Source organism: Tachyglossus aculeatus, chromosome X1 (genome assembly GCF_015852505.1).
Source record: "Tachyglossus aculeatus isolate mTacAcu1 chromosome X1, mTacAcu1.pri, whole genome shotgun sequence".
Classification (NCBI taxonomy): domain Eukaryota; kingdom Metazoa; phylum Chordata; class Mammalia; order Monotremata; family Tachyglossidae; genus Tachyglossus; species Tachyglossus aculeatus.
In genome coordinates this window covers 94,064,466-94,076,945 of record NC_052101.1, presented here as the reverse complement: position 1 = coordinate 94,076,945, position 12,480 = coordinate 94,064,466, and the positions used below count along the sequence as shown (strand labels likewise).

The 12,480-nt window shown below is 43.8% G+C and overlaps 1 protein-coding gene and 1 non-coding gene across 2 annotated transcripts in view; one reads left to right on the top strand and one right to left on the bottom strand.

Moving 5' to 3' along the window:
• The window catches only part of EEFSEC (eukaryotic elongation factor, selenocysteine-tRNA specific), a 319,718-nt gene that overhangs the window by 84,837 nt on the left and 222,401 nt on the right, over positions 1-12,480 (bottom strand). The window contains exon 6 of the mRNA XM_038740228.1: positions 4,810-4,966. Within this exon, the coding sequence (XP_038596156.1) occupies positions 4,810-4,966 (157 nt within the window). The remainder of the gene's footprint in view (positions 1-4,809; positions 4,967-12,480) is intronic.
• TRNAQ-CUG lies at positions 259-334 on the top strand. Its single transcript has one exon. It is a non-coding gene; the product is annotated as a tRNA-Gln (tRNA).

The following is a 12,480-nucleotide window of genomic DNA, read 5'->3' as shown; positions in this document are numbered from 1 at the left end:
GGGGGCAGATCCAGAAGATACCCAATAGGCAAAACCAGCAGGATTTGGCATCAGACCGAACAGGAGACTTGAAAGCATACAGAATATGTGAGGGGCATATCTTCAACCAGTCCTGAGTAAACTGCTCAGACTCCCAAAAGGTTTGTCCTGGAGTGGCCTGACTAGTCTTCCTCCCTTTTTAAGGTTTTTGTGAAATCAGACAGTTCCCTTACCAACGCTACTAAGTGTCAGGGGAATCAGCACTAAAGATGGGAAGATGGTTGTCCCCATGGTGTGATGGTTAGCACTCTGGACTCTGAATCCAGCGATCCGAGTTCAAATCTCGGTGGGACCTGAATTAGTCTTTCTTCTAGACTGTGAGCCCGTTGTTAATGATGTGCATCTAGCTTTACTTCTATTTATTCTGATGGCTTGACACCTGTCCACATGTTTTGTTTTGTTGTCCGTCTCCCCCCTCTAGACTGCGAGCCCGTTGCTGGGTAGGGACCGTCTCCATATGTTGCCAACTTGTACTCCCCAAGCACTTAGTACAGTGCTCTGCACACAGTAAGCGCTCACTAAATACGATTGAATGAATGAATAAAGACAGCAATGGAAACTGAGGTGGAGGTAGCCCACCTGCTGGGATTGAAGGGGTTGATTATGTCTCCCTTCCCTGGGCTAACACATTAGATTCACCTGGGAGAAGCTTCTTCTGAATAGCCCTGGACAAACTTCAGAGGAAACTGGACAGGGAAGTGCCTACCCAGAGACCCTTGGTAGGCCAGCTTTGGTAGGCATATCCTGAAGGGATCACCTAATTGATGAGCTGTGGGGACCTCTACCCACCTTGGAGAGAAAAGCCAATTCTGCTCCCCTTCTCTTGACTCCCTTCTAATTGTTCAATACATATCTATGTACTCCATCATGTTGTGGTAAGCATATGGGATTCGTTACCACAGGAAGTTGGGCAGACTGAAAGTGACAGAAGGTTCAAGAGGGGCTTTCAATAAATTCATAAAAGAGAGGCCCTCGATCGGCTACTAGAGGGAAAGTTTGGGGGTGTACAGGGAAAATTTAGGGATGTTAAATGGTCATCGCTAGCCATCACGGTTGGATGTCCCCCAAGCATCCTGTGGCGACAGTTGCTGACAAAATGCTTTACTGGCTGGAACATGGGTCTAATTCAGAAAGGGCTTATGTTCTCATCCAGCGCTTAGAACAGTGTTTGGCACATAAGAAGCACTTAACAAATACCATCATTATTATATAGCTGAACTCTCTCCCAGAAACTATCTTCTCCATAGGTTGCCCCTATCACATGAATGAAGGGGCCAAGCCAGTGCTTGTGAGACCAGGTCCAACTCAGTTGAGCTGATGACTGACACCCTCTTTTGGTCAGAGTACCAAACACAAGCTATCAAGTGTGACAGTGGACCCAACTGGTCCATCTACCCTCTCAAAGGATCTCATTTCACCACGAGCTTGGCTTTTAAATAACACAAAACTAAATGCTATGCCTATTAGGCTGAAACAGCTTTCAACTTGTAATTTTTTTTCTGCCCCCAGGATCAGATGTCTTTGGTTTATTGAAGATTCCTTAACAATTAAGGCACTTCAAAAAGGTTAAGAGTAATTCTTTATGGAAGGAATCTACAGGGAAAGGCAGGCTGCAAATGTATGTGTGAGGGGGATGGTAGATTGGGGGTGGGACAGAGGAATCTAACCAGTTATATTTAATAAAAAAAAACCCACAAACAGGATGCAGACACATTAAAAAAGCAACACTGACCTAACAATGGAATGTGAACTGTATTTGACTCAAATGGCGTAATCGCCTCCCCCTTCCCCCACCACAACCCGGCAACTTTTTTAAACCGACAGGGTTGTTTGACTGAAGTGTTCATTTCCAAATCACTCTTTAACTTTCCACTCAGCTAGCTGTTGAGATCCTAAGAGATGCTTTGCTTTGGCTACTGTTCCATCCTGTTATGTGACAGAGCCCCAAGCTTACTACAGGCCAGAGAGTAAAAAACAAGTTATGGACTCGATATGCTCCTGTAAAAATTATCAAACACTATCTGCCCAAAAACAATACCCAAAAGGACAGCATGATGTGACACAGGATTCCCAGTTTTCAGTTTGGTTGCTGCTTGTTTTTGCAACTTGGGATGGGTAAGACTGGACTGCCTAGATGATGGCAAAGGCTCCTTTGGCTAAGGGCCTCCATTAAGACCATCCTATGGCAGGAAATTTGTGTTTCCCCTCACACAAATGACCAAAACACAAATAACACTTTCCTGTTATGAGGCACATTATGAAAAGGAATTCATTTTGCACTTGTTTTAATCAGTGGTTTCACTACCGAACTTTCCTTGCCAATTTTTCTCTCCTCTTCCTTCAAAGTCAGATTTTTCAGAGGCATCCCAGAGGCACACTGCACTTGTTTAGGTACAAACAACTGGCTTCCCTGCCATTCTGTCCACATATGGATCTAGATTATTTCCTGAAATAGTAATTGTGGTATCTGCTAAGCACTTACCTCGTACTAAGCACTGTACTAAGTGCTGGAGTAGACTCAAGATAATCGGGTCCTGCTTGGGGCTCACAGCCTAAGTAGGAGGAAGAACAGGTACTGAATTCCCAATCTGCAGATGAGGGAACTGAGGCACAGAGGAGCAAAGTGACTTGGCTAAGGTCACCCAGAAGAAGAGCAGCAAAGCCGGAATTAGAACCCAGATTCTTTGACTCCCATGCCCACGCTCTTTCCACTAGGCCATCATTTTCAAGTCTCTGGCTCCAACCCATTCTTCAACACGCACGAGATCTCCCCAGATATGTACTAACAAGGCTGCTGGTTTGGTACAGGAATTGGGGAGCCACCATACAATGTCGGTATCCATCTGCGATCCAGGTCCTTTGCTCTACCTCTTCAGAGGCACCTATGGGATCTAGGAAACTCACGGCGCAAACCATCGGGGGTCTCAAGTACACCTCCTCTGGAAATGTCCAGATGAGCCCCCCAGTTCAGTGGAAATCTTTAAATTTCTAGAGGAAGATGCCAGGATTGGCCTACAAACTTAGGGACTGCCACTGAAATGGGGCCTCATCAAGTGATTGCCACTGAATTGGGGCCTCAGTGAGAGGAAAAAATCACAGCCTCAATTCTGTGAGAGGTATTTACTAGAGTCCAGTTTTCACGCATTCCTCGAACATCAGTGATCTCCTCAGGTGCAAGAGGTGAATTTATCTTTGCTGGGATGTATAAGAGATTTTTATAAGCAATTACAATGGAAGAGATCACAGGGTAACTAATACAAAAACTCCTCCGTGGGCAGAAAAATACGACAATGATGATAATAATAATAATAGTACTTCTTAAGCACTTACTATGTGACGAGCACTGTACTAAACACTGGGGTAGTACAAGTTAATTAGTTCAGACACAGACCCAGTTCCTCACGGAGCTCACAGTTTAAGGGGGAGGGAGAACAGGCATTCGACCACCATCACAGATAAAGAAACTGAGGCACAGAAACGTGAAGTGACTTGTCCAAGATCACCCAGTAGGGGAGTGGCAGAGCTGAGATTAGAACTCGGGTCTTGTGAATCCCAGGTCTGTGCTCTTTTCACTAGACCAGGCTGCTTCTCCATGTCTTTAGCTTCTGTTGTACTTTACCAGGTTCTGAGTATCATAGGTCCCCATTTCAGAGGGACAATTGCCCCCACAGTTTTTCGAGCTGGACTCCCAGCCTTGCTCCCTCAGGGTCTCTGACAAGGCTTGAGAGCTGCCAATCAGGTAGGGTTGAAAAGGCCCCCAAATGGTGGCTTTCTGAACTATAAACTCTTTGAAGCTTGTCCCCTCCCAGTCCTCAGCCTCATTAAAAATCGTACAAACTGAAAAGTTGCCCCTAATGATTATGGTCATGCTAATAATTGCGGCATTTGTGGCTTACTATGTGACAAGCACTGTACTAAACACCGGTGTCGATACAAGGTAATCTGGCTGGACCCATTACCCTCCCCAAATACCATTACTGCTACTATAAGATAGAGTGAAACTTGACATCTCTTAAATCCAGTTGGGACTGACACCCCAGATGCAGGATGCTACGAAATGGTAGTTTCATTCACTTTTCAGTGAAGCTGAACCCACATATCCTATGATATAGAGACACTTCACCACCATGCCACATATAAATCTTAAATGGGTTTCAATACAAATATTAAAGCCCTTGCCACCCTCCATTTCAAAATCAGCAGACAAAACGAGACCATTCATCTTGGACCACGAAAAGCAGCTTAACACCTGGAGCATCGCAGCAAAAAACGTGCAAATAAGGGGAACGTCAGAACTGCCGGTTCTTCCCAACTCCAGATCTTGCTTTGTCAACTAATCTGGTTCTCTGTGCCTCTCTCAGAGTGGGAGTTTCTGAAAAAGAATGTACCTCAGACCAAAAAATGAATGCATACTTTCCACACTTCCTTCTGCACAAAGAATCTCCTGCTACACGAGTACAGTATGAGTCAGCAAGCGATCAGTGGAACAAACAGGGCCCTGAAAGTCCCCTCCTCGGTTCTGTGGATGAGGGGGCCCTATTGGATCCAGTCCAAAATCTTCCAATATTAAGCGGGTGGGGGGGCTGAGGGGCGCACTACCAATTGGGACGAAGGCACTGCACTCTGCTCCCTTTTAATCTTGGGTCAGCATTACCCTCATGACTCCTGTCAAGTTGATGGGACAGTACTCGTTTGAACAGTGCCCCTGCATGACACAAGGCGCCTTTGAATAGGAGTAAATAATCCAAGTCTGAAAGAACAAACACTTACTAGGAATCCGGATTTTGAATTTGCCGCTCTGTCCAAAGCCGCCTTCGATGACTCCATCCTCTCCTGTTGACAGTTTGACTTTAAGGCCCACAAAGAGCTGGATGTTGGTCTCCTTTTTAAACAGTGAACGGCCAATTACACTGTAATCATCCATCACCTACCCCGTCCCCCCCAAACACACATACACACATACAAAAGAAAAAAAACAAACAAAATCATTAGTCTGCTCACATCAGCCCAAGGCCTTATTGAGATTCCCAGGAGACTCACTGCTGTTGTTTCTAGATTTCTTCTCACTGAGAAGAAAGAGTCTGCTTATAAATAGCACCTGCCTGGGGCAACTTGTCTAAAAAAGATATAGTATTGATGATTCATTCACACACATATTCCTTCCTGCCCCCTTCATTTTACTTCCTTTATTCTGATGTGTATTTTATTTAATATTTTGTCTTCCTCTTTGGGACTACAATTTTGAGTTTTTCTATGCTTTTGTCATTTACAGGCAACCTAGGTCTTGGAACGGCAGATATAACAAAAGTTAGTCTTCCAGAATACAAAACAGGAACATTTCTTACTCTTGGATCCCGGGAAAACACAAACCTGGCTTGAAACCCTCCCTTGATATTCCTGTGAAATCCCAACAGACACCAAATTCTTCTCATCGTTGGTTTATAGGATAAGTTAAACATTCAAATCAGTGAAATGCTTTTATTGGCCCATTTCTGCTATTCACATGAGTCACTGTCTCCTCCCATTCTCCAAGTCGCAAAAGAAAATTCTACAGAAAAAGGGACTAAGTGAAAACTTCTCCATTCCCAGTTTTGTAAAAGGATGGACACCATTTCTCTTTCAGCACAATGGGTGCATTTAAAGTACTAGTTTGCTGGGTTAAAGGAATAGGCAAGCCCTTTGAAGACACAGACCATGTATTTTCTTAAGTTCCATATACTTTTTAGTATGATACTTTAAATATATGGATTTTCAAAAATACCTTAATAAAGAATATAGGCCTGCCCCATGAGAAGCAGCATGGCCTAGTGGATAGGGCACAGGCCTGGGACTCTGAAGAACCTGGGTTCTAATCCCAGCTCCGTCACCTGTCTGCTCTGTGACCTTGGGTAAGTCACTTAACTTCTCTGGGACTCAGTTACCTCATCTGTAAATTTGGAATTGAGACTGTGAGCCCTATGTGGGACAGGGACTATGTCCAACATGATTATTAGATTGTACCTACCCCAGCGCTCATTACAGGGCCTGGCACATAGTAAGCATTAAGAAAAAAGAAAAAAGATTCAAGGCTTATATTCCTTGAAAAGGTGGTTGCATAGTGAATGGTTGTATCATGGGGTACATTAGTCCTGAGGTAATATCATCAATGGTATTGTCATCAATGGTATTTATTGAGTGTTTACTACGTGCGCAGCACCGTACTAAGTGCTTGGCAGAGTACGATACAGAGTTGGTAGACACATTCCCTGCCCACAGTGAGCTTACAATCTAGGAACAGTCTAAATAACAGTCTACAGTCATACATTATCTGAATTGCTAAAAAGTAATATGAAATTGATTTATGTGCTATATACAGAAATGATAAACTTCACTAAACTACTGTTTATTCTTCATTGGGGCAATTCAAAACATATCATTAAATAAATGAGAGGTTGCAATTATGAATTTTTGCAGGAAGCTGCATAAGCAGAAGCTGCTTCTGCTGATTAGGGTAGGGTTTTTCAACTTTAGGAAATAATTTGTACAATTTACTTTAAAGAACTTTATAGCCCGCTAATTTTTTCTGAACCTTGGAACTCCTCTCTCCCTTAAATAATAATAATAATTATGGTATTTGTTAAGTGCTTACTATGTGCAAAGCACTGTTCTAGGCGCTGGGGAGGTTACAAGGTGATCAGGTTGTCCCACGGGGGGCTCACAGTTTTAATCCCCATTTTACAGATTAGGTAACTGAGGCACAGAGAAGTTAAGTGACCTGTCCAAAGTCACACAGCTGACAGTTGGCAGAGCCAGGATGCTGCTTCTCCAGTCTCATTCCTTAATCATTTTTATAAATTTAACTTCTTTCTTGAAAAATGGATTCACAACCTTCTAATCCCAAAATTTTAGGTGATGGAAAAACCATAACTTCATCTGTTTTGTCATGTTGAAATGATGTACTGTGTCATCAAAGGTCAATGAGGTCCTTATTGAAAATTGATTCCTCTAAATGAGATGTGATCAGTTCACTACCATCTGATCATCCATTTCAAAATCAAGTCACCTCCCCAGATGAACAACTTCTTAGGTTTTCCTCTCAGCAGTTTCTTCATGCCTTGAAAATCTCACACCAACTCTGGGCAGAGAGTCCTCCAACATCCATTCAAGGCGGATTACTTAATCTGGGCCCAGGGGACGAAGGGGCGAGGGGGCATTTACTTACCTGTAATGCCCTGGTCAGGCATCAGACCATCCATGTGGTGTATTCCCAATACACCTTGTATAGTAGGGAAACATTGTTGCCTATTGGGAAGAGCATAGGCCTTAGAGTCAGGGGACATGGTTACTAATCCTGGCTCTGCCACTCGTCTACTGTGTGGCCTCTGTCAATCATTTGACTTCTCTGGGCCTCAGTTTCCTCATTTGTAAAACAGGGATTAAATGCCTGTTCTCCCCACCTTGAGATTGTGAGCCCTATGTGGGACAGGGACTGTGTCCTACCTGATCAACTTGTATCTACCTCCACATTTATTACAGTGCCTGGCACACAATAAGCGCTTAACAAATACCACACAAAAACAAACCAAACAAAAAAAAACCCCTTCAACAGATGGAATTCTGAGTGGTATAACTAGTTGCCCTTCACATTTGAACAAGACACCACTGAAGTAAAGTTCACCTATGAACTTGTGTTGTATTGTTCCAAGTGCTTAGTAAATACAGTGCTCTGCACACAGTAAGTGCTCAGTAAATACCATCAAATGATTAATATGAGTGTGGGTGGCTGAAAAGGCCAATGAGGAACCCACAGTCTCGGCCACAATTGGCACACAAAAAAGTTGTCTCTTGTCGGGGTGATGGCTGAGTTGGATTCTGATCCATCAGTCAATCAGTGGTACCCACTGAGCGCTTACTATGTGCTGAGCATTGTACTAAGCGCTTGAAGGAGTAAAATATGACAGAATTAGCAGACACGTTCCCTGCCCATAATGTGACTTAGCTGCACTCGCCCTCTCTATGCCTTCATTTACCCACTAAACAAATTAAAAAAAAAGATGATCCATATTTCCCAAACATAATGCGGCTCTTAGGCAAAGAATGCAAAGCTGCATTACTATACAGAGGGACAATCCTTATAATCAGCATTTCACTTCCTAGAAGACTGGACACATTTAGCATTTCCAAAATCCTAGCTACATTTTCCTCCAGCTGAACTGCTGTCCTTATCCATTCATCCCTTCCCGGGATTCAGTGAGAGAGCAGACAGATGTCAATAAACCAAATGGCTCTATGTGAGTCCTGTAATAATTCACCTCTGCTTACAGCCTAATCCTAAAGCTCCAACAGAAACCATGTCGCTGGTGTGTTAAACCAAAAATCCAAAGAGAGGAGGTGTATTGATTTCCGATTTCAAGGTCTGGGGATGTTGGAAGGACCGGGCCCAAGTCTGAATTCTTAATTAAGCAATCAGGAAGGGTGTTGAGGGCATGGTGAGATAACCACCCTCTGGAGGCATTCTAAAGCTGAAGATGCAACCAAGTGAACCTAAGCTCAAGAGGTGTGAATATTTTAAGACGCAGGAGCTCCTTGGAGCAGTAACAACAGCCTTTATATGTGGGAGGGAAAAACACAGATGTGTTGGTTCCTTTCTCTACTGAGCTGGAAACAGCTGCTTGAAGGGCTAATTGCACTGCAAAGGGATGATTTACAGCTACAACTCTTGGAATAACTATGATGATGATGATGAAGATGAGGCATTTATTTAGCAGCTGTCTTGGAGGAACAAAGAGTTTTTCAGATATTCTCTCTCAACCTATTAACTGCCCTTGCCATTTATTTTTAATTTTTTTTAAAAAAAGCTCTCTTGGAGGAACTCCGAGTGCTTTTTGGATATTCTCTCTCAAATTATTATCTGCCCCTGCCTTGTACACAGGGTTGTGAGAAGTATTCTCTCCATCAATCAATTGTATTTGTTGAGTGCTTACAGTGTGCCGAGCACGGTACTAAGTGCTTAGGAGAGTACATTACAACAGAATTATCAGACACATTCCCTGTCCACAAGGAACATATAGTCGAGAGCGGGACACAGACATTATCTAAAAAAGTAAATTACGGATTCATTCATTCATTCAATTGTATTTATTGAGCGCTTACTGTGTGCAGAGCACTGTACTAAGCGCTTGGGAAGTATGGATCTGTACATAAGTGCTATGGGGCTGAGGATGGAGTGAATGAAGGGTGCAAATCCAAGTGTAAGGGTAATGCAGAAGGGATTGGGAGAAGAGGAAATGAGGGCTTAAATTGGTGAAGGCCTCTTGGAGGAGATGTGCCTTCAATAAGGCTTGGAAGGTGAGAAGAGTGATTGTCCAATATGAAGAGGGAAGGATTTCCAGGCCAGAGGCGGGATGTGGGTGAGAGGTTGGTGGAAAAATAGACTAGATTAAGGTGCCGTGAGTAGGTTGGCATTAGAAGACTGAAATGTGTGGGCTGGATTGTAGTAAGAAACTGGGAAGGTAAGGTAAGAGGGGGCAAGGTGATTTTTGAGTGTTTTAAATTCAATAGTGAGGAGTTTCTGCTTGATACAGAGGTGGAGAGGAAATCACTGAAGGTAGTTGAGAAGTGGGGAAACATGGCTGAACGACTGTATAGGAAAATGACCTGGGCAACAGAGTGAAGTATGGACTGAAGTGGGGAGAGATGGGGGCAGGGAAATCAGCAAGGAGGATGATGCACTGATCAAGTTGGGACAGGATAAATGCTTGGATTAATGAGGTAGCAGTTTGGGTAGAGAGAAAAGGATGGCTTTTAGTGATGTTGTGAAGGTTGAATGGGAAGGATTTGGTGACGGATTGAACATGTGTGGGTTGAATGAGAGATAGTCGAGAATCACGCAAGGTTATGGGCTTGTGAGACAGGGAGGATGGTGGTGCTTTCTACAGTGACGGGAATGTCAGGGAGAGGGCAGGATTTGGGTAGGAAGATGAGTTCAGTTTTGCAGATGTTCAGTTTGAGGTGTTGGCTGAACATCTGAGAAGAGATGTCCTAACGGAAGGAGAAAATAAGAGACTGTAAGGAAGGAGAAAGATCACGGCTGTAGATGTAGCTTTAAGAATTATCCTCACAGGCACGAGCCATGAGTTGTCCCAAGAAGTGGGTGTAAATGGAGAATAGAAGGAGAACTGAGCCTTGAGTGATTCCCACAGTTAGCGGGTGGGAGGCAGAGGAGCAGCCCATGAAACAGACTGAGAATAAGTGGCCAAAGAGATAATCAATCAATCAACTGTATTTATTGGGTGCTTACTACATGCAGAGTACTTTACTGAGCACTTAGGAGAATACAACAGAGTTGGTAGACAGGTTACCCACCCACAACGAGTTTAAACTAGAGAGGAAAGAGATATTAAATAATTTATAATACATGATTTATAGACATGTACCTAAGTGCTGTGGGGCTGATGGTAAGGCAAATACCAAATTCCCAAAGTGAAACCCACACACTCTCTCTCTCTCTCTGACAACTTCAAAGTAGAGTAAATGTGCAGTCTAGAGATAAGACAGAGTTAGGGTTTAGGGGACTCTAAAGATAGGTTAGATTGGATAAATAGGATAGAATAATCTCTGCTTGCCCTTGGGCAAGTCACTTAACTTCTTGGTGCCTCAGTTTCCTCAACTACAAAATGGGGATTCCTCCCTCCTACTTAGACTATGAGTCCCACATGGGGCAGGGACTGTATTCGGCCTGATTAACTTGTATCTGCCCCAGAGCATAGAATAGTGTTTGACACACAGTAACTGCTTAATACCATTTTTTTTTTTAAAAAAGGATATAGATAGAGTCTGGGAGAATCTAGAGATAGGAGAACCAGGAGAGAACAGTGTTGGTGAAGCCAAGGTTGGATAATGTTTCCAGGAGAAGGAAATAGTCCATGGTGTCTGAGGCAGCTAGGAGTTCAAAGAGTAGAGGCAAGAAGATCATTGGTGACTTTTGAGATGGAGGTTTTGGTGGAGTGAAGGGGGTGGAAGCCAGATTGGAGAGGGTCAAGGAGAGAATTGGAGGAGAAGATATGTTGCCAACTTGTACTTCCCAAGTGCTTAGTACAGTGCTCTGCACACAGTAAGTGCTCAATAAATACGATTGAATGAATGAATGAAAGTGGAGGCAGTGGGTGCAGACAACTCACTCAAGGAATTTGGAGAGAAACAGCGTGGCTTAGTGAAAAGAGCCTGGGCTTGGGAGTCAGAGGTCGTGGGTTCTAATCCCAACTCTGCCATTTATCAGCTGTGTGACTTTGGGCAAGTCATCTAACTTCTCTGTGCCTCAGTTACCTCATCTGTAAAATGGGGATTAAGACTGTGAGTCCCGTGTGGGAAAACCTGACTACCTTGTCACTACCCCAGCACTTAGAACAGTGCTTGGCACATAGTAAGCGCTTAACAAATACCATCATTATTATCATTATTAAATGGTTAAATTAAGTTTTTTTTTTAGGCTAGGGGATACATGAGCATGTTTGAAATCGGTGGAGAGGAAGCCACTGGAGAATGGACAGTTGAAGATGGTGATCAGGGAGGGAAGAAGGGAGGGGGCAAGTTTTTTGATAAGTTGCATAGGCATGGGGATAGCAGGCACAGGTGGAGGGGGTGGATTTTGAGAGGAGGGGGAGATCGTCTCCTGGTACTACTGGGAAAGATGGGAGAATCCAAGAAGGGGTAGGGGGAGGGAGGGACTGGAAAGGAGCAGTGGAGATTTTAGGGAGATCACACCTGATGGTTTCAATTTTCTCAACAAAGTATATGGTCAGATCTTCAGGGACAAGAGATGGGAGATGCTCTGAAGGTGGGGAGAGTGCTGGCGTGGTGTATTTGGACTGGGAGGGCCTTCCAGGCCAGAAGGAGGACGTGGAGAAGGGGTCAGCAGCAAAATCGGGGCACAGTGAGTAAACTGGAGCTAGTGGAGTGAAGTGTGAGGGTTGGATTGTAGTAGGAGATTTGTGAGATGAGATGAGGATGGGATGAGCTGGTTGAGTGCTTCAGAGTTGAAGGTAAGGAGTTTTTGTTTGATGCAGAGGTAGATGGTCAACCATTGGAGACTCTTGAGGAATGGGGCGGCATGGACTGAACTATTTTTAGAAAAATAATCTAGGCAGCAGGGTGAAGTTTGGGCTGGAATCGGGAGAGAAGGAGACGGGGAAGAGGCAGATGCAGTAGGCAAGGCAGGATAGTACTTGGATCAGCATGGTAACAGTTTGGATTGGGAGAAAAGGGCAGATTTTAACAATGTTGTGAAGATAGTGCTGACAGTTGATAAAGGATTGCTTGCTACCTGGAATAAACTGGGTTTTAAGATTAGCAAATGACTGGTGGAGACAACAGACGTGCTCATAATGTACTGTCAATCTTTGTACATTTACTTCATGCTTAATGAAAATGATCAAGAAGTTCCACTGGCCACCAATAGGCTGC